Source organism: Bos indicus x Bos taurus, chromosome 26 (genome assembly GCF_003369695.1).
Source record: "Bos indicus x Bos taurus breed Angus x Brahman F1 hybrid chromosome 26, Bos_hybrid_MaternalHap_v2.0, whole genome shotgun sequence".
NCBI lineage: Eukaryota > Metazoa > Chordata > Mammalia > Artiodactyla > Bovidae > Bos > Bos indicus x Bos taurus.
Window position 1 is genome coordinate 7,847,730 of NC_040101.1, and position 22,155 is coordinate 7,869,884.

The 22,155-nt window shown below is 57.9% G+C and overlaps 1 protein-coding gene across 4 annotated transcripts in view; it reads right to left on the reverse strand.

The window, feature by feature from the left end:
* The window catches only part of LHPP (phospholysine phosphohistidine inorganic pyrophosphate phosphatase), a 127,814-nt gene that overhangs the window by 63,407 nt on the left and 42,252 nt on the right, over positions 1–22,155 (reverse strand). For 3 of the 4 annotated variants that reach the window (XR_003508836.1, XM_027528675.1, XM_027528674.1), the window contains exon 6: positions 19,129–19,220. Coding sequence is in view for 3 of the 4 variants with exons in the window: in XM_027528675.1 (XP_027384476.1) it covers positions 19,129–19,220 (92 nt within the window). In the remaining variant the exon portion in view is untranslated. Of the gene's footprint in view, positions 1–278; positions 337–19,128; positions 19,221–22,155 lie in introns of all 4 variants that reach the window. The other variant, XM_027528677.1, reaches the window with a different exon arrangement.

A 22,155-nucleotide genomic window follows, 5' to 3' on the forward strand; every position in this document is an offset into this window, starting at 1 on the left:
GGTGGTGTAGCAGTACCCCCCCCTCCACCGTGCTCCTATGGACCCTGAGCCCCTCACAGCGTCAGGCACACCCTGGACCTTCCTGATGGCTTGGCTGGGAGGACAGCCTGGTGACCCCGATTCCAGCAGCACCGGCTGAAATGGAACACAGCCCCTCCCCCTCTTCCTGCCTCTTTCTGAAGCTCATTCTGAGCTGTGACAATCAGGGTCCAGAGCTGGACCAATGAGCATCTAATGGCAGCAGGCAGCTGCGTTTTCTCCGCGACTGAACTTCTTACCTCACTTGGAGCAGAACGACGGTGTCCGCCTTACAGACCCAAACTGCACCAGAAGATTCTGCACGGATTTTCAGAAACATAGGAAAATCGAAAACCACAGTTATCCTCCAAGTGCACGCTTACACACATACTCGTGCATTCTTGGAGACACACTCACATATGCCCTGCATACACACACACACACACCCTCTCACACACATACACATGCATGAACACACACCCTCTCACACACACACCCTCTCACACATACACATGTGTGCACAGGCCCTCACACACACACATGCACACACACCCTCTCACATACATGTGCGCACACATCCTCTTTCACACACAGACACGTGTGCACACACACCCTGTTGAGTCTTGCATGCTGCCTGTGGATTTGGGGCCCTCCTCTTGGCTCCCTGGGAGCAGCCGTGAGCTGCTTACATTTCCAGGCTCCACAAAGACCCAGAGACCCCCTGCCCGTGAACTAAGGACCAGAGCGTCAGGACCAGATGAGTGGCCTGGCCACTAAGGGCCTCAGAGTGGGCGGTGGGTGCACTGCCAGGGTCACCTGGGGTGAGCGACAGAGGGGAGAGGCAGGGCTCACCCCCCGGAGGCTGAGAAGGCCCCTCAAATCCCCAGGAGAAGAGCTGGAGGCTGACACCAGACTGTGAGCCGCCCCAAGCGGTGAGTTGTAATAACGATTGTGGAGGAAGCGGGGCCGCCTGTGGAGCTTCCAACTCGGGCCAGGTGTGACTCGGCCGTGGGAGAAGCATGCTCTCATTCAATCCTGCCATGCCCGTGAAGTCCAGACAGCGCTCCACCCCTGTTTCCAGGTGAGGACACAGGTGCTTCGGAGAAGGGCCAGGTTCACACCTGGACTATCGCCCGCCTGAGGGCGCCCTGCAGGTACCAAACGGAGCCGGGCGGGTCGCTGAGGGGAGCTGCTGGCAGAGCACCCTAGCTGTGGGCACAGGCGCCACGAGAAGGTCAGGAGGGCAGATACGCGACAAAGGTCTTCCGTGACTCAGGCTCCAGGCCTGCAGGGCCTTCTGCTTCCGGTTCAGGAGGGGTGTCTCAGCAGAGCCTCTCAGAGGCCCCCGCTGTGATGCTCCTGTTCCCCGGAGGCAGAGGCCAAGTGTGGGCACGGGCCGCCCCTGTGCAGATGGCAGCATCTTGCCCACTCCTCGGGGAGGTGGCACCCCTTCCAGGTGGGAATCCAAGCAGGAGGGGACCATCCTCTCTGCCCTCCAGCATCACAGAGTCTGCAGATAACATCAGAAGCCCCTGGCCCCCAGTGTGTTCTAGGAAGCCCGTGCCGCGTGTACTGAGGGATACGTTCACAGGGGCTCTGGCTGATGGGACCACGATGCCCTTGACCCCACAGGAGGCCCTGTCCCAGGTCCACACTGCTGTCTCGCAAGATGTGAAGCTGTCTACCACTGGAGCTGCTGCGTGGAGTCCACTGGGGTGGTCGTGGTCCCCCCTAACAGCTCAGGGGCTGAGCCCCGGGGTTCAGAAGTTCATCCCACTTGGAGCCAAAGGCCACATTCCTGCCGACCAGAGAGCCCTGCCCCACTCTCCCCACAAAGCAGCTCAGGATAAAAGTCCACCTGATGAGTCAGGCTCAGACCTCATCCACCATCTGGGCCCAGGGGGCCATGAGCGCTCATCTTGCCACAGACGCCTCCTGGTCCACGGCACTCGGGACCCCGGGCCTGCTGAGGGGGCGTGGAGGCTCTCACACGGCAAGGGTGCGCCTGCTGCTCAATGACTTTAGGGGCCTCCTTTTCCAGAAGAAGAATGTAAGTAATTTAACAGATTTCTGTGAGCCTCAAAAGTATCATGTATTTCTGACATGAGAAAAAAGATTTTTTTAAACATTTTCTTTGACCTTAAAAGTTTGAGGGGTTTTTTCCCTTTTAATTTTGAAAGAAATTAAAACACCTTCATGAACCCCTTAAGGTATTTGGGGGCCCCATTAGCTGCAACTCCTGGCTCCAGTTCCTGGGGGCTCTGGAGCCCTGCCTGAGCCAGAACCCAGGAGTGGGCTCAATGGTCAGGAGAGGGGATGAGTGTCCACGTAAGCCACCAGGCACTCTGGCCCACTGGTCTCAGCACCCCACCTGTGCAGACCCTCGGGGCTGTTGCAGAAGATGTTCACGTTCCTGCAGCCCTCAGGCCCTGAGAGAAAATGCCGTTCCAACTGCTGACGGTGAGTGGAGTACACGGAGCAGGCTGCAGGTGGGGGCCCAGGCCGATGGGGTCTGGGGACCCTGGTGGAAGGAACCAGCGTCTCAGGCTCTGAGCCTGTGTGGGCAGCTTCCCTCAGGATGCTGTGAGCCACTCCAGATGCCCACAGGCTCTGGATTCTGGTGAAAGGCCCCTCCTGCAGGGCGACCTGGGGGAACAGGGGGCAGCCACGGCCTGAGCTGCACTCCCGGCTCAGGTGGGGACCCCTGTCTCTGGAGGCCCAAGGGCCCAGGCACGCCTGCCCACCCACCCAGAGCACCTCTGCGGACTCCGTGGACAGCGGTGCCGCAGGGATGCTAGCCTTCCCCGCCAGGGTTCACCCAAGCCTGTGCCCCCATCATCACTCTGATGGGGACACCAACAAAAATGACAACAGCCAGAGCTTGCCACCCGCTCAGCACGTGCGGGAAATGTGCTTAACGCTTTCTGCACAACACGCCGTTCTGGTCTCCCTCAGAGACCCATTTTAAAGATACGGAAACTGAGGCCTCAAGTGACTGAACTCAGGCAGGTGGCTCTGACTGCAGAGGCTTCGCGGCCTCTCCTTGGGGGACTCAGGAAATGAAGGGGGCATTTTAGTTTTAAGAGCTGAAGAGCCAGAGGGGACACTTGGGGGGCTCCCAGTACACCTCAGGGGCACCCCACATTTCCTCCAACCATCCAAGATCCAAGTCCCCCCAGAAAGAAGCCCTGAACAACCATCCTACACTTGAAGTCCATCTGCCCAAGTGACAGCAAGAGTACCCCCCAGACTGCACGAGGACGGGCTAAAAATAATCCAATCCCTGTAGTATTTTGAGAAGCAAAGCGCCTTAAACTATCTCGGGAGGGAGCACAACTTCTCAGAAAGCGCCTCCCTCCTTCGCCATGCAGGGTTTAAGAGGTGGTGAGAGCCTGCGCTGCGAGCAGAACTTGAGTCAGCTCCCAGATACCCGGGTGACCCGCGCAAGTCAGCAGCCACGCTGGGCTTACTTTCGTGCAGGACGGGGTGGGAGGGACGTGCAGGAAGGAGTGGACAGTCAATCCCCGAGGGTTCCTAGATGTGCGCGCCTCTCAAGAAATGGAAGGTCTGCCTGTAACCTCATCACCGCCGGTCTCCTCAGGAGCCAATCGGCAAATCCCCAGCAGTCACCTGCCCGGTCCAGAGCGAACGTGGGCGGCCTCCATCTCGGGGGAAGGAGGCCTGTCCACACCTTCCCTTCGGCCGGAGCAGCGGCCCGCTCTCCCGAAGGGGCTGGGTGCGCGCGGACCAGAGCCTCGGGGCGGCGGGCCTCTCCCTTCCTCACCGAGAACACTAAGGGTGGGCAGAGACGGCAGGCGGGGGTCCATGCAGCTGGTGGGGAGCCCCTGCAAAGAGCCACACCCGGTGGGTGCGGTGGGCCCCGCCCTGGGCACCAGGGTGGGAGGTTCTGGTGGGTCACCCGGGCAAGGAGCAACCGGAACAGGGGCGCCAGGAAGAGAGTCCAGTCAGGACCGGAGAGTCAGAACCCCGAGTCCTAGGAGGGTCTTTTCCCACCGTGGCCCCTGGGCCACACCTGTCCGCACCGAATCACTGCTTGGTGGCGGGACAAACCCACACGCTTATCCAGGCAACTCGGCAGCTCCTGCTTACGAGGCAGCCTGCATTACTCACACCTGGCTGAGACCTCCAACATCTTGGGTCACCTTGGCCTCCACTCTGCCCAGAGCACTGGGCACAGAGATGGGGGGCCCAAGGGAGCAGGAGATGGGGAGCCTGGCCCTTGGGGCAGGCCCTCATGCCAGCCACCTGGCTCTGTGGCCTCAGTTTCCTCATCTTTGAAATGGGGGCAGGGTGGCAAGTGAGCTGTTATCTCTGATGGGAACGGCCTTCAGGTACGTCTTTGGATGGACCAGTGAAAGGGCTCAGGGAGCTCTGGGCTCCTGGCATCTGATTCAGGCCTGGGGCTGGGCCGGGGTTGGGGGGTGCAGAACAGGCTCCAAACACCGGTGCCAACAGTCGTCAACAGGTCCTGGCCTCCCCACCTCACCCGACTGCCTGACGGGCTCCGGCAGGCTGGGCACGCCTGCCACCCACTCCCGGCAGCCTGATTCACGCCGCCCGGAGCCTCCCACCTGCGTCCCCACTTCTGAACAACAATGAGAAACCCCCGCCACACGGGCAGACACCTGAAACCCTGACATCTCCCGGGGGCCCTTGACACCCCGGGCACTGTGTTCCCGTCTCCTGGCAGCACAGAGATGGAGAAAGCAGGTGGGGAAGCTGAGTCCAGGTGAGCGGGGTGGGGGCTGTGGTCAGGGCTCTGCAGTCAGACATACTTGGTTTGACTCCTGGGTCCCACCAGGTTACTAAATGTTTCTGTTGCTCAGAACCCGGAGACGCTGTATTTACCTTACAGGCTTGCTGTGCGAGGGCCCGGGCCACAGTCCACACCCAGACCCTCACAGCTCAGTCCATCCAGCTCCCGGCAGTGGAGGAGGGTGGAGCAGCTTCCAATAGGACCCATCAAGGCCCACTGTCCTAAACCAGTCCTTGCCGGACCGGTCTGATTCTCCTGGGCTCAGAGCTGCCGCACAGATTGGCTCTTAAATAACTCAGGTTCCCAACGGTCTCCAGTCAAGTGGGACCCTGGCCTGCTTCCTGCTTTCTGAAGGTCACTAACAAAGTGACCCAGAAGTTTCCCTGCCCTTCTCCCCTCCCCTCCTTCAGCCTCCCCCGTGGGCTCACGGGACCTCAGGCAGACATCCATGCGGGCTCAGGGATGCACCAGCTGGTCACCTGGAGGCCGGGTCCATTGGCCAGCGGCCCGAGTGCTGCCCACCTACTCAGGCCTGCAGAGAGGAGCTCGGACGCTAGGAGGTGCTCATGAGCTGCCACCCTGCCCTGGCAAGATCCGTCTGGGGCGGCCTCAGCGGGGCTGGACTGGAGTTTATGTTAAACCATTTCACGTGGAAACACTGAGGTTTCCTCTTTACTGGGGGGTTCCAAAGAAGGCTAACCCCATCTTCCCCGTCCTGGCTGATGCTGGCCAGAACGAGACAAGGAATGACACAGACACACTGCCAGGAGCCTGCCGGGCTCCAGCCGCAGCATCCGTGAGATCCATGAGGCCTGGGGGAGCAGAATGGTCAGCAACGAGTGAGGGACAGGTCTGAGCTCATTCATCTGCTTCTCCAGCTCCTGCTGCTGCTGCTGCTCAGTTATTCAGTTGTGTCCGACTCTGTGTGACCCCACAGACGGCAGCCCACCAGGCTCCCCCGTCCCTGGGATTCTCCAGGCAAGAACACTGGAGGGTTGCCATTTCCTTCTCTCAAGCTCCTAAATGCTTTCAAAGCAGAACTTCCACCCCAGCCCAGCAGAATCTGAGGCAGCCCCAACACAGACAAGACAGATGCGCAGGCTGAATTACAGCAGGGTCTGGAAGCCCCCCCCAGTTGGTCCCCTGAAGGACCACAGCAGAACTGGGGCTTGGGCCCTGGCCTGAGGACAGACCCTGAGCCCCTGGGCTCAGCTCCCTTGGCAGCTGGGAGCAGCTCCTCAAAGTGCTGGCACCCCTGCCCAGCCGGACTTCACAGCATGCACCCCTGGAGGGCAACAAACTCCACTGGACTAGTCTAGAATGGTCCAGAAAGAAATGGACCGTACTCACAAGGTAACATGGCACATGGGGGACGATTCAGAGCACTGGCTATGGAGTCGACTCCAGGGTTCAAAGAGGGGCTCTCATCCGCTCTGTGACCTTAGGTGAAGGTCCCGTGTCTATCCCTGTTACAATTAGGATTTTCCCAACAACGGTAAGAAGGAGACACATCCACAGTGAGGAAGCTGAGGCACAGAGAGGTTAGGTAACCAGCCCACAGCCACACAGCTGAGCACACGGAGGGCATCAGGTCCCAGGGCCTGTGTGCTTAACCACTGGGCTCCAGGGAGCAAGGCACTTGAGAAAATACCCAGACCCCATGAAAGTCGTTCAGTTCAGTTCAGTTCAATCACTCAGTCATGTCCAACTCTTTGTGACCCAATGGCCTGCAGCACGCCAGGCCTCCCTGTCCATCACCAACTTCCAGAGTTTATTAAAATTCATGTCCGTCAAGTCAGTGATGCCATCCAACCATCTCATCCTCTGTCATCTCCTTCTCCTCCCACCTTCAATTTTTCCCAGCATCAGGGTCTTTTCAAATGAGTCAGTTCTTCGCACCAGCTGGTCAAAGGATTGGAGTTTCAGCTTCAGCATCAGTCCTTCCGATGAATATTTATGTGTAAGTATGTGCATGTCCTGATGGCTACTTTCCACAGTTGCATCACTGAGCTCTTCCTGGCCCTGCGTAAGCCAGAGCCAAGCTACTGACGAGGCCAGAAACCACGAGAGATCTGTCAGGAGCCCGAGAGGGAGGGGACAAGCTCATCACGGCCTCACCTGGACCTGCCCGGCTCACCTGGACCTCACGGCATCCTACAAGAGCAGCAGCAGTATCTGTCTTCACAGACGGGAATGAAGCACAGAGATGCAAAGTAGCCTGTGCAGGGTCACATGCGGGCCAGGTGGTGGCTCAGAGATGTCATTCCCTGCCATAAGCCCCCAAACTCACACCCTTCCGCCAGCCTGTCCCTGTCTGAGCCCCGGGCCAGACCTGGTCAGGCCGGGAGCTGTGCTCTGGCTTCCTCCCCACACAGCTGTGGTTTCTGACAAGCCACCATTGCTCCCTCTTGCCGCTCGTTGCCTCTACAACCTCACATTTGGGAGACTCTAAAAAATGAAAGAAAACCCACGGGTGCTGTGGTGGAGGAAGAAATCCAGCCCCTGAATGCCCAGCACCTGAGCACCCAGCCCCTGAGTATCTAGCCCCTGAGCACCCAGCCCCTGCGTGCCCAGCACCCGAGCGCCCAGCACCAGGGCAAAGGGGCACTACCAGTCTCCCAAGGGGCATCTGCTCCCGAAATACTGCAGCCACACTACAAGGCTCCCTCCTGCGGACCACCCACCACTCGGTCACGTTCTGGGGCCTTGAGGGGACTCCAGAAGCCCAGCACCTCCGGGCCCCCCGCCCAGGCCTCTATGTCCTCAGCCCCATGCCCACATCCCTCACTCAGAGTTGGCAGTCTGGGGAGACCCAAGACAGGACACAGTAGGGCGGATGCTGTCCCTGCTGAGCCCACATCCTGAGCACCACCCTCACAGCCCCCTCCCCCGGCACTCTGCATCTCACGGAGTCCTCCTCAGGTGCCCCCAAGCCCCCAGGACACACACTCCATGCCCATCACTGGGCTGGGGACCCTCCAGGCCACTTGGTCTCCCCACACAGTGCTGAGCGCGTGAAGGTGCCTACAAAGCGGAGCTGCCCTCTGGGTGCCCTCTGGGTGGTAGGAGATGGCCTGGCAAGGATGGGGTGTGTCTCCCTGCATCTGGGTATGGGGTGGGGTAGGGTAGGAGCTTGCCCCTCCTCCCCGAGTAGTAAGCCTGGATATAGCCACCTGCGCCCTGTTTAAAAGAAAAGTCAAGCTTCCTAATCAAGCATCTATCGGCTCACGATGGCTGGCCCCGTGGTATGCCCTGCTCCGCCTGGCTGCCACAAGGTCACAAACGGCGAGAGACCTGGTACATGGTTGTATTCTTCCCTTCTGCCGTCCATGTCCGTAAACTTGTGCAAGCTGTTGACCGTTCCCCACACGCAGGGGAGGCTGGGAGCCCATTTGGGAGAGTGCTTGGGGATCTAAGGATGTGGGAGAGCGCTTGGAAATCTGAGGATGCGGGGGTGAATTTTCAAAGTGGCACCTGAACACCCCAGTCGATGACCCCTGTGATTCTACCCGGGGGCGTGGGTCTGGCCAAGCCCGCCCTCAGGAACGCCCGGGCTGTGGGGCGTCAGGCCGGCAGCCTCGGGCGCTCTGTGCTGCATGCACCCGTGTATCACAGACCCACTTCCCCCTGCGCTTGTCGGCTCAGCCGGCTCCTCCTGTGCTGAAGGCGCTGACGCTACTGCCCCCAAACTTCCATTTTAAAGATGAGAAGACTGAGGCTCAGCTGGGAGGTGGCGGAGCCGGGATTTGAGCCTGGGATTCTTCTCCGTCTTCAGAGCACGTGATTGCCACAGTGGCGGCAGTAGCAGCCCAGGTGACACCCCTAACACCGCGTGACTAGGCTTTCATGGGGGCCAAGGGGGACAGCCTCGACAGACAGGCTGGCAACCGGCCCTGGAACGCCCTCTCTCCAGCCGGGCGACCCTGGGCGGGTCGGCATCTTCCCCAGAACGCCCGACTTCCCCTGCCCACCCGCGGGGCTAGGGTGAGAACCATGACAAAAAAAAAAAAATGGTCTGGGAAGCTGAAAGGCCTGTCCAACGGGGAAGATCCTGGTTGCCCAGTTACACAGACCAGGGTGTCTGCCGCGCGCGAGGCACGTGGGGATGATGAAATTGGCGAAAACCCAGTCCTATCGCTCAAGGAACAAGAAGGGCACGAGGAGGGAGATGGATGGAGGTCTGGGGTCTTCCTCTCTGGTGGGAAGGCAGCTGGGTGCCCTGGCGTGGGAGGGGGCATGGGAGGGGCAGAGCCCCTCATAAGGAGAGCGCTGCGGGGCGGTGAGAGGGACACAGTCCAGCAGGGCCGGGGGTCAGCCAGGTACAGGGTGACAGACAAGTAAACAGGAATGACAGATGCCGGCTTCTTCCTGTCGGGGACAAAGGTACAGATGTGCAAAGGCACCAGGTTGGGACGGCCCGGTGGGGCTGGAGCGGGATCAGAGGTGTCGATGTGTACCCGTGGTCTTCTATGGGCACAGGCAGGAACAGAGACACGCGTGGTTGGACGTGTGAATTACGCACGCGCGCGTATGCGTGTCTCCCACCTCTGCCCAAGGAGAGGGCCTGAGAGAAGGGATGCTCAGAGGCAACCGAACATCCAGTGTCCTGGGCTTTGCTTCTAAGAGTCACTTTCCACTCCAGGGCACTGGGGCTCCCGGGAGACACAGCTGGCTCTGGCACTGAGGCAGAGACAGAACACAGTGACCCTGAAGCCGTTTTTCTGCCAGAAAGGGCGGGAAGACGGGGGTCAAAAGGACACAGAACCGGCTTGAAGACGCTGTTACTGGCCACACTGGTGACCACTTGAGCATTCAAATGAATTACGATGCTTATAGATTATCACCTAGTGGGTTACACAGGAATCCGTGAGTCCACACGGATGAAAATAAATAAGTGGGGAGAAAAGAACATTCTTCCGTACAATAGAGCATCAATCACAAATGTTAAGAATGAATGATGGAATTACTTGGTGGCCATTACAGAAACAGTTAGCTCAAGGAGAAACAACAGACATTAAAACTAGTGGACGGGGGCTTCCTTGGTGGCTCAGTGGGAAAGAATCCTCCTGCCAATGCAGGAGACACGGGTTCGATCCCTGGTCTGGGAAGCCTCCATATGCCACGGAGCAACTGAGCCCGTGAGCCACAACTGCTAAGCCTGGGCTCTAGAGCCGGGGAGCCGCAACTCTGAGTCCACGAGCCGCAACTACTGAAGTCTGAGCACCCAGAGCCTGTGCTCCGCAACCTGAGCACTGCAACTGGGGAGCAGCCCCCGCTCCCCGCAGCTAGAGGAAAAGTCCTCGCGGCAATGAAGTTCCAGCACAGCCAAAAAAAAAAACACTCGTGGATGGAAAGTAGGGTGAGAAACAGGATTCTTACCCAAAGGGTCTCCCCACGAATAGTTATTCATTACAAAGGGAAGAAAACCCATAACTTTACGTAACTTTATGGCAGTCACCACCTTAATCAGACAGGTTAAAACATCACTGTTGTTGGCAAACCAACACCGCACGCTTCCTAACATGACGCTCTGAGACGCACACGGCATGGCTTCTGTGATGCTCTGGCCCCAAGTGCGTAACCTGGGCCGTATCACGAAGGAGTATCAGACGAGATGACTGTCCTGGGATCTTTAAGACCGTCAGTGTCAAGACAGGCGAGGCCTTGGCGCCCCAGATGCGAGTCCAGAGATAGGACTTGCCCCCAGGGCTGGAGTGTCCTCTCAATAAAGGAAGCAATGGAATTACCAGGAAGATCTGGGCAGGGTCTGGCTCTGGGAGAAGGGTCCGTGGCATTTGTCTTTTCTGGAAATCTCCAAAAAGGTTTGGAAATTATCAGGCCATGGGAACTCCAGGCAATCCCCCCGAGGTGAGGGGTATTTCGGGTATAAGAGAAACGGCCTGGAGTGGGAGCCCACATGGACCCCAGCTTGCCACGGGATCCCCTTGACCTTGAGATGGCCCCTCTGCCACTCAGAGGCCCATACAGAGCTGAGGGAGCCCCTTAAGGCCCTTACAGGTGGGAGGACCCCGGGAAGCCATCATCAGACAAGGCCTTAACGACAGCAAGATTCCGGCCAGCAGAGGACGGGCGTGGTGATGGATGGAAGGGCGCCTTCTCCGTGGAGCCTTGGTCTCCCCGTGAGCTCACAGGGGAGACCTAGAACCAGGAACCTTAGCCAGGAACCCTGGGTTCTCAGGCCCCCTCCCCTGGGCAGATGCAGGGGAGCCGGAGGAAGAGAAGGGCATGGGAGAGGCTGGCGGGAGAGGCCTGGGATCCCACTGCCAGGGGGTCTCTCCACAGCCGGGCCCAGCACCTCGGGGCTCTCCACGAGGGCTGGCAGAGGAGGGGTGAGGGCCCGGGGTGGAGGGTGGGTGGGCTGCAGGGCCTGAGTGTGCACGCGTGTGAGCGTGCAGGTGCACACCCTGCCCTCAAAGCCCCCGCTCGCTGGCAGCAAGGTGCCCACTGCTGGCCCCTGCTGAAAGCAGCGTGTGGAAGAAGAGAAATGAGTGCTGACCCTGTAAGACTGGAGGGCCGGGGGTGGGCAGTAAAGCCAGGGGTGGAGGTGAGGGCAGGAGCGGGCACAGGAGGAGGGACCCAGGGGCGGAGCATCTGGGCCCCCTGCACGCTCCCCCGGGACCCTCCTAGGGCACAGCACAGCTCGGAGGCTGCCCCTGCCCACCCTCTCGGGTCTTCTCTACCAGGCCCCTCCCTGCCCTGGGTCAGAGACTTCGTCCCAGATGCCAAGGGGCAGGTGGGCTTGGACTGCACACATCAAGGCGGTGGGCGGGGGAGGGGGAGGCACCTGGGCCTTCCTTCAGCAAGGGGAGCCTTGACCCCGCCTTCTGACCCCCTCAGTCCAGGGAGGGCTGACTCAGGCTCTGCCTGGCATACACTCACCCGCCGCCCCCAGCCTGGGGTCTATAGTCTGCAAGTACAGACTCAACAGTCCTGGGCACCCACTCCGTGCTGGGGTGGCTGGGAGCCCACCCTTGGGCGGCCACCCTTCAGGTTCAAATCCGTGTGTGTGTGTGTGTGTGTGTGTGTGTGTGTGTAAGTGTGTATGTGTGAGTGTGTGTATGTGTGTGTGCCAGGGTCCGGAAGCCCACCCTTGGGCGGCCACCCTTCAGGTTCAAATCCGTGTGTGTGTGTGTGAGTGTGTGTGAGAGAGTGTGTGTGTGTGTGTGTGTGTGTGTGAGCCAGGGTATGGGACCTTGGGGGGTGGGGGCTGCTGCAGGGAGGTCACAGATGGCTGCGCGTGTGTGGTGGCCCAGAGAAGGCACTGATTTTGGTCACGGGGACCAGGGTCTCCACCCTGCCCGTTGCTGGATGAAGGAACTCAGAGGGTGCACAGCGTCCCCACCAACCCGTGGGCCATGTCCTGGCACCAGACACGGAAGCAGAGGAGCCGGAGCGCCCGCTCCCAGGCCAGGAAGGGAATCTGCCTTGCGAGGAGGCCTGTGTCCAGCGACCCAGGGTCCTGTGTGTGAGCAGGGAGCCTGGCTGGGCCCTGGGGCTCAGGGCAGAGCCGCGCGCCGGCTCAGGAGCATCACGGCACTTGGGCTGCTCTGTCTTTAACCAAGTTGCCTTGAGGTGGTCTTTCTTCTGAAGAGCCCCACTCACAGGCCTATGGGAGGGTGGCACAGACGCACTTTAAACAGCAACTGCTGTTCTGATAAGAATGCTGCACTTCCGCTATAACATATTTAGAAGACACACGGATTCTTTACCAACTGAGCTATCGGGGAAGCCCTTAGGAGACACCCAAGGATGCAAAGGGCTCCCTAGGTTGGGCTAGTGGTAGAGGACCCACCTGCCAATGCAGGAGACATGAGAGACTCGGATTCGATCCCTGGGTTGGGAAGGAAGATCCCCTGGAGGAGGGCATGGCAACCCACTCCAGTATTCTTGCCTGGAGAATCCCGTGGACAGAGAAGCCTGGCAGGCTTGTCCATGGGGTCACAGAGTCGGATGTGACTGAATCAACTTAGCATGCACACACACAAGGATGCAAAGATACAACCAAACCCTCTCTAACAAGGAGATGCCTTTCTTTCCCACCTCTGCTGCTCAGGCGCCTACATACCTGCATCTATGGCTTTAACCCCTGGGCTCCAGCTCTGATGCTAACAGCCCACGACCGAGAGGAAGAAGTCACAGGCTGGTTGGTGGATCAGGCGTGAATGACAGGCCCAGCTGGGATAACCGAGTCCCAGGGCCCCTCACCTGCCTGGGAGGCAGTTTCCACATCTCCAAGTAGGAGGCAGTAACGCTGTCATCCCAGGGATGGTGGTGGGGGAGTGGAACCGGAAGGACAGAGACCCACAGGTGCCCGTTTCAGGGCCGCAGACTCAGGGCGCGTGTGTGGCTCTGGCCCCAGCGGTGCCATCTGCAGCTGCCCCAGCTTGTCTCCAGGGACAAGCACTCACCCCTCTCCAGGCTGCCCGTTCTATTCTGGGACCGCTCTGATAAACCTTCAGGGCAGCCTTCTCTGAGGTTAAACGAGGATCCTTCCAGCGCTTTCCAGAGCAGAGAGAGCGAGCCAGCAGGGCTGTGAGCTGAAGCCCACTGTCGAGGTCTCTATTTGCCACTCAGCAAGGTAGCGTGGGAAAGTCTAACACATTTTTAGCATAGGGACCATACTTTTCTGGGGAGGTTTTTTGTGGGTCTGGTAGTTTTTGAATACTGTGGGTTATGATGGAATATTATAGATACTATATTGAAGATGCTCTGGATTCTGTTTTTTAAAATTTTGGAAATAAAATGGAAGGCAGAAATGGAAAGAAATACAGATTACAATAAAAGAATTTATCTAAATGCTAACATTGCAAGGACTATTTTAAAAAGGTGGGGGGCAGCATGGAGACCGGGGCTTGCACACCACACAAGCAGAAAAGGCGAGCCTGCAGACAGAGAGAAAGGAAGAGACTCCCACTGCGCTGTTGGAGCACACCACGCCGTCCACCTGCGTAAGCAGCAGCACCCTGGGGCGGGTTCCCCAGTGGGCACACATCATGGTCGACCCGCCCGGGGGAGACGGCTTTCTGGACCAACCCGTGGTACCACACTGCTCCTGGGGCATCGCTAACCAAAACGCTAATTCACTGGCCCGCTCGACTTCAAAGGCCAGAGGTGGGACCAGCTTCAGGCAGAGCTAGATCCAGGTGCTCCAACAATGGGGACTCTCTCTTCCTTTCCCTCTCTCTCTGTCTCCAGGCTCCCCTTGCCTGCTTGTCAGCTTCACCCTTAGACAGGCTTTCCCCTGGAATGACACAGATGGCTACTGGTACTTCTCAGCTTCTATTTCACTGGCGACTTTCCTAGGGGTTCTCGAAATCCTAGGCCTAGCTCGGATCACATACCCATTGCTGTGGCCAGGAGCTCCGCACGCTCCAGACCGACCCAGCCTGAGGCTGCCTGCTGGGCTGACCGCTGGTCCACTGATGTCCCTCGGTGGGGCTGTTTCCAGACCCTCCCCCAGCTGGCAGCCAGGATGGAGCCCGCGGGACCCAGGGCTGAGGCCCCCGAGCCCGGCATTAACTGGTTCTCCGCAGCTGGGCGGGCCGGGCTGCGGCCGGGCAGTAGCTGGCCATCTCCAGTCTCTGTGCTCAGCCTGCAGCCCCGCCTGAAGCTACATGGAGGCCCCTCCCCGGCCGGGAGCATCTACCAAAGGCCTGAGGTTCAGGAGCACTCACTCCACGAGGCAGAGGGTCCCGCCTGGAGCACATGTGCTCCACAATGGGACCAGGGTTGGAGCAACCAGGGTTGCTCCCGATCCCTGGGTCTGCCGGCCAGGCCACCACCCACAACCCTGGCCTCCAAGAGTCTCATGGTGACAACTGTGACTGCTGGAAAGCCAATGCCCGGGTTCACTCACTTCCTTCAAATACCACCTGGCCCTAGAAGAAAACTCCATCTCATTCCAAAGAGGAACCAGAGCCTCCTAAGGAAGCTTTGAAGTCGGTGGCTGCAAAGTGATGGGAGACAGGGTCAAGGGACAGGCTCGGGCAGCCACTGTGTCAGGGCCAAGTCGGACCTGGCCGGTTCCACGCCAGCCTCTGGTTCCACCACCAGATTCTCTGCACCCCACATCCTCCAGCCTTGTGCAAAGTGGCTGGAATCTGCCTGCCCCCCTCACCCCCGGCTGAGAGAACAGTGACCATGGGGACCCTAGCCCCAGCCCAGCTTCGGTGTGGACGGAGCACCAGCCCCAGTCGAGGGCCCCTCCCAAGTCCAAAAGGGCAAACTGCTTGTCAAGAACGTTCTGAGCTCATAAAACGTTATCCAGCCGTGAGTAAATAACAAAAAGACACCCAGAGCAGGCTCCACGCGGCTGAGTTACTGACACAGCACGACCAGCGTGGGCCCTGCCGTGAGACGCCTGCTGTGCAGGTGCAAGGGGCAGCCGTCCAGGGGTCCTCGCTCTGTTCCTGGCGTGTCCCCAGGAGGAGGGGTCGGGCGGGGGGCTATCAGGAGGTGTGAAGGGTCAGCGAGATGTCCTGAGTGCCTCCTCCTCCACTGGGGAGACAGCATCTCGCTGCTAGGAAGGACGTCTCTGGCCTGAATTTGTCAAAATAAGGGTGCACAGGGCCCGGCTCCCACAGAAGATGAGGCCTGTCCTTAGGAGAGAAGAAGGGGGCCGTGGTGCCAGGGGGTGGGGGCGGCAGCTCTCCCAGCCCAGCCCCCCATCACAGCCACCGAGCCCTGCCTGCGCCCTGAAGCGCGGCTGGGACCATGACTCCTGCAGCTCCTGGAATCTGACCGCAAGGCCTAGGTGTTCCCAGGAAGAAAACAGAGGCAGAAGCACCCACCTGGGGGCGGAGCAACCAGGCTCCAGCCCAGCCTCTGCCAAACCTCGCCAGGTGGCCTGGGGCAAGGCTGTAACCAACTCAACTGGGAAGGCCTCTGGCGGCGGGGGAGCCTGCACCCTGATCTCCAGGACTCACTGGCACCATGAGGACCTGTCATCAAGGGGCTCAGGGCCCCGGGAGAGTTGGGACGGGACCTTACGGAGCTGCAGGAGCAGTGGCTTCTGGCTTCAGGCTGGAAGGTTCTGCCGGCAGCCCTGGTGCGTCACACATGCCAGGAAGGGGCAAACAGGGAGAACGCCCAAAAGGCCTTACCTGCCGGCCGGGTGAGGACCACACCCTGGCTGGGCTGGACTTCCAGGCAGAGCAGGTATGATCAGCAAGCTTTGTGTGGTTTCAGCCATGACTCTGCTGCCCTGCTGGGCGGGTTGTGTTTGCACGCTGTCTGCCCTGGGAGCTTCGCTGGCTCCAGACACTGGGGTTGGCGGAGGGGGCCTGGCCCGCTTTTCTGCAGGCCCTGAGCCTTCCTGCCGGTAACAGTAGGGGCAGGCCCTATGAAGCCCTCCTTCCGAAGCTCAGGCCCCCGTGACCTCGCCCCACTCTGACACTTCACCCTTTTCTCTTTGGGCCATTTTGCGATACAAGCAGGAAGGAGAGAGGAGGACGAAGACACGGAAGGTCACAGGGAGACCTCCCAGCCGTGGGCAAGTCCAAGTCCCACGCCCCCAGCAGTGCCGTGGTCAGACCCACAACCTCGTACACGCACGTGTGTGTGAGTGTGTGCACAGCCAGGAGACGCTGGCCTGAGGGGCACCTGCAGTGGGGCTGTCCAGAGGCCACCAGCGCCACCCACTCCAGTTCCAGAGAGAGGCCGGACCCCCATCAAGATTCACACTTGTTCAGCCTCCCCATGCAGCCTCGGCCTCCAGCCAGTGGAGAAGCCACGTGGCCCAGCGTGAGCACCAGGCTCCTCACTGCAGGGCTCTCTGCCACCTGTGCCCTGGGACAAGGCCATGCTCCACCCGCCTCGATCCCCCAGTGCAGTCAGGGCTGGGCCAGGGCCACCAGCAGGGGACACAGTGCACCCACTCGGGCCACTCAGAGGAGAGGCCCAGCGCACAGTAAGGACACCTCACTGTCCCCGCCCAGCTCCTGTCTGGTGCAGACATGGGCCACGACGACCTTCAGACCTAGTGTGGCCGGCTCGCAGAGGTGGCCAGAGGGGTGGAGAGCTCCAGGGGGCAGGCAGGGCCACCCTAGAGGGGGAAGTTGGGTGCTGCCCCAGGGGGTGGGGGGTTGGACGGTTGGAATGCTGGCCCAGTCTCCAGGGTACCAAAGTGCCAAGGCTGCTCACTGGCCCCAAGCCAGCTACAGGGCCTGCCGTGAGCTTCAAGCAAGTGCCACACAGGCCTCATGCACCAAGAGTGCCATCTGCAGGGAGAAGGCAGCCGTGCAGGGGCCCCGCTGTCCACCAGAAAGGCACCCGGATGGGTGTGAGCAGTGAGGCGAGCCAGGACGCTCTAGTAGCCATGTTGCCAAGAATGAGAACAAACAAGTGAAATTAACATAAGGCATCAGGACTACAACACGTGATCGGTATGAAATATTATGAATGGACCCTTTCATGTTCTTCTCCCACCGAGTCCTTGAATTCTCATGTATGCCCATTTTTAACCCAGCTTCATCTCCAGGGCTCCCCAGCACCTGTGGCTTGTGGCCACTGCATTAGACAGCGAGGCGCTGGAGAGCAGAGATGGCAGAAAACGTGGCTCGAGAAGGAGGCAGGTGGACTACTATCCTGGTTTTGTAAAATATCCAAATGTTACCAGAATATCCGTATGTCGTCAATTAGGCCAGCTGTTGATTGGTTTCTCTCTCCAGGAGATGGGGCGACAGGGGCCTCAGAAAAGTGCCGACCCCAGTGGTGCACGGTGGGACAGAGCCGCCCGCATGCCCACCTGCCCACTGGTGGGCTTCCTGACCACACATGTGGACCTTCCTCAGGGACTGAGCGCCCTAGGGGTACACGTGGGGCCTGGGGCAAAGGCAAGACCTTCTCGGTTACAGGGGCAGGGCTTGGGCTGGCCAGAAAGACCCCAACCGTGGCTACATTTAATCCCAGAAGACAAGTTTTTCTTCCTAAGAAATCAGAAATAGCCCAGTACATACACACAAAAAAGACATGGTTCTCACTCTTCACCCCGCTCTGAGCCTCAGCACCGTGTTCTTAGCAAGGAGGCCCCACTCCTGTGCCTGTGCTCACAGGGGCTCCCTGGGCCGGACCGGCTCCTGACAGGTGGCATGAGGGACTCGGCAGCACCGTCCAGCAGAGCATCAGGGCGCCAAGTCCTCCTGCTCAGCAACTTGGAGGGAGGGGGACAGAGGACCGCAGGGGAGAGAATGTTGGCAAGGCTTTGAGTCAGACATAAGCTGGACATAGCCAAGGAGACCCAGGAAATCCTGGAAACCCTCATTTGAGGATGTGGGGGAGAAAGGAGGTCCAAGTTTCAAGGCATGCTGGGGGCTTCAAGGGGGGCCTCTGACACCCTGGGAGGGCCAGGAAGAGGCTGGAAGGGACTTCTTGGCCCCAGACCCCCAGGGATGCTAAGACTTGCTCACTCGCCTGGTGTTCCCCCACCTGTCCCAAACCCAAAGGCCGCCTGGGTCTCTCACACAGGAGACAGGCCTCAGAGTGAGGGTCAGGCCCTCGAATCGACTCCTCTGACCCGGTCTAAGCAGATTGCTCATGGCTGATGAGGTCCATCCCCCCCACCCCCACCCCACATCCAAATACCCAAGGCAACCACGTTTTAAGTAAGTCTCTGCAGCATCCACAAAACAGTACTTCCTCTGAATGGCCACAGTCAAAACCACCTAGAGTCAGGCAGAACGACACTCTGACGTCTGAGACGGGCGAGAGAGCCACACTCGGACACCGCAGGGCACCTCCACACATAGCAAGTGCCCGGACCCCGACAGGCGCCTGACGGCGACCCAAGCGACGCCAGGCTGACTTCCCAGCAGAGAAGACACTCTGGAGATGGAGGCTCAGCTCCCAAGTGTCCCTGACTCATCCCTGGCCACACACCTGTCATCTTTAGGTGAGAGAGCCAGACACATGGAGGAAAAGGACAGGCAGTGACCAGAGGAGTCGCACACAGCAGCTGTAACCTCCGAGCAGAGTGACCCGTCTGCCATGGGGCCAAGGGCACGAGGCCCAGGCTCTGCAGGCAGTGGGCTCGGCAACCGGCCAGAGCCTTTAGTGCATGGTCTCTGCACGGCACCCTTCTCCAACCCCAGGTCTGAAACTCAGACCCCGTATCAAAAGCTGCTTTCCCTGCCACTCTCTGCTACTAACAGGCACCCAGGCCTGTCCAGGGTGCAGTTACCAAAAAGTCACTGGGTGCCCACAATCTGCTCTTCCATCTGGAAGGAGAAACACCCTTTATTTTGGAGATGAAAAGTGAAACCCTAGAATCCATGAGGCAGGCAGGCTATGGGAGGCAGGCTCCCACGGGCGCTTACCTGAACTTCCCGGTCCGCACCTGCAGGGCTCTCATCCCGTACCTCTGGGCACCGCCCACGTCGCCCACGATGTCATCCCCGATCATGATGGCCTGTCGGGCAGATAGTGAAAGGCGCTGAGAAGTGGTGTCGGGATGGCTTTCTTCCTGCGCTCCCTCATCTTTTCTGACATTGTAAACCTCTTGATTTGATGTTTCAAACCACCATCGTACACATTAAACAAGGTAATACTGTCGTCATATTGACTAAAAGTCAACCTGCTTGAATATATCTCCCACTGCCCGCCATGGGCTGCAGCTCTGAATGGTGCATATTTGCAGAACGTAAAATCAACCAACAGGTATCAAAGTGATCTGAGGTGGGCTTCCCTGGCGGCTGAGCGGTAAAGAATGTGCCTGCCAATGCAGGGCACGCAGGTTCAATCCCTGATCTGGGAAGACCCCCCATGCCGAGGAGCAACTAAGCCTGTTTACCACAACTACTGAGCCTGGGCCCGAGCGCTGGGGAGCCACAGCTGCTGAAGCTCTGGAGCCCTGGAGCCCACGCTCGCAACAAGAGAAGCCACCACAATGAGAAGCCCAGGCTCCGCAACCAGAGAGCAGCCCCGGCTCCCCGAAACTAGGGAAAAGCCCGCACAGCAATGAAGACCCAGCACAGCCAGAAATAAACACACAGGTGCCACAGGACACATGGGGAGTTGACACTGTCTCACCTCTGCTCGAACACAGGCTGAATTTTACCCCCAGCCAAAACCTCTGCAGGGCTTCCCTTGGGGCTCAGCTGGTAAAGAATCCGCCTGCAATGCAGGAGACCTGGGTTTGATCCCTGGGTTGGGAAGATCCCCTGGAAGAGGGAAAGGCTACCCACTCCAGTATTCTGGCCTGGTGAATTCCATGGACTGTAGGGTCCATGGGGTCACAAAGAGTCGGACACGACTGAGCGACTTTTACTTTCACAAATACTCTGTAACCAGGTTATTTTGTAAAAGCTAAGTGAATTTCTGGCCAATCTTTGTAGCCCCAACGGAGAAGCTTTTACTCTCAATGGTGAGTTTACCACTTATAAAAAGCAAAAAATGTATACAAAAAGAAATACATTCTGATATTTGGCAAAACTAATACAATTATGTAAAGTTTAAAAATAAAATAAAATTAGAAAAAAAAAAGAAACACACACACATGTGCACGGAACACTCACAGCCTGGGTATCATTTCTAAAAGCAGCCCCTTCCCACCTGAAACAACTCGAAAACCAGATAAACCAGATGCAATCACAGTTTTCAAGACACTGGACATCAGGCAATAAAGGACAAATGCTGAGATACAGGAGAAGCAGGAGAAACAGACAGTCCTGTGGATCCCTGGGGCTGCCTTCAGGACTTCCAGTCTGTGAGCACAGGGAGGGGGAGTCAGGCAGAGCCCCGATCCCCTGAATTGAGGAGGTGAGCTCAGAGCTGGGAGACCGAGGCAGCGTATCGGAGAAGAGTGGGCACTGGGAGAACAGGGGAGATCTACGGAGTGTCCCCCTGAAGGATGCAGTGTCGGGCAGACTGCTGGTGAGCACAGGTGAGTGAGGAGACCACCCGAGGCCAGGGGAAGAGTCACACCAAGAATTAAAACAGAGCCGGGACCTCCTGCAGAGTTGGGGAACGGCACCTGTTCCCACCAATCAGACTGGAAAGTCAGACTGGAAAACATTATAATGCACAGGGCCTGGGGAGCATTCGGAGAAGCGTCTTGACTCAGCAGTGAGGAATACCCAGCCCAGAGTAAACCCTGCTCTGTGCTGCCTCCCTACTTTTAAAAGCAAGATCTGGAAGGATTGAACTATTCCCAAGTGATTTGACTGTATCCCAGAACAAAGCACAAAAGTATTTCCCAGGTGGCGCTAGTGGTAAAGAACCCGCCTGCCGATGCGGGAGACAGAAGAGAGGTGGGTTCAGTCCCTGGGTGGGAAAGATCCCCTGGAGGAGGGCATGGTCACTCACTCCAATATTCTGGCCTGGAGCATTCCATGGACAGAGGAGCCTGGTGGGCTTCAGTCCATGGGGTCACAAAGGGTCAGACACGACAGAAACGACTTAGCACCCACACAAAAATATCCAGCACTCAGAAAGATAAAATTTAATAAAAATGAATCCCATCTATGCAAAGATGACAAATAATCACACACAATGAAGAGGAAATCAACGAAAACTGAACTGGAACTGACCCAGATGTAAGAATTAGCAGAGGAGGGCATTGCAGCAGTTGCTATAACTGTATTCCATACGTTCCCAAAGTTAAGTAGAGACCAATATCCAAATCAAGCTTCTAAAAGGGAAAACTACAATGTCTGGAACAAAATACAAAAATACTTGATGAGATTAAATCCAGGTAAGACAATGAGGAAAAAAAGATTGAGGAACTTGAAGACACAGTGATAGAAATGATCCCAAATGAAACACAGAGAGAAAAGATATATATATTTTTAAGAAAATGACCAAATGACGAAACTTCAAAAGGCCTGGTGTAACTGGAATCCCTGAAAGCAAGATGTTCAGAGAGGAGACGGAAACAATATTTGACGAAATATTGTCTGAAAAATTTCCAAACTCAACAAAAATGATAAATCCACAGCTCCAAGATCCCAATCAATACCAAGCACAAGACACATCAAGACAGTTACATCAAAGCACAACACAGGCAAATTGCTCAAAACCAAGGACGAGGAGAAAAACTTAAAACCAGCTGGAAGATTAGAGTGAACTTATGGTTGCCGGGCGGAAGGACGGGGAGGGGGGATAGAGAGTTTGGGATGAACAGGTGTACACACTGCTATATTTAAAATGGATAACCAACAAGGACACTTAAGAGGCCCAGACCATAGAACTGCTCAACAGTTACCAAACAAGAGTCGGGGGCAAGGGGCACAGTCAGCATTCCTGTTGCTGAAACCTCAGTCATCACTGGTGGGTGTCCTTTCAACATATCAACCTGTGCGATGAATACTACCATTTAAATGGATTCGTATTCTTTACATGAAAGT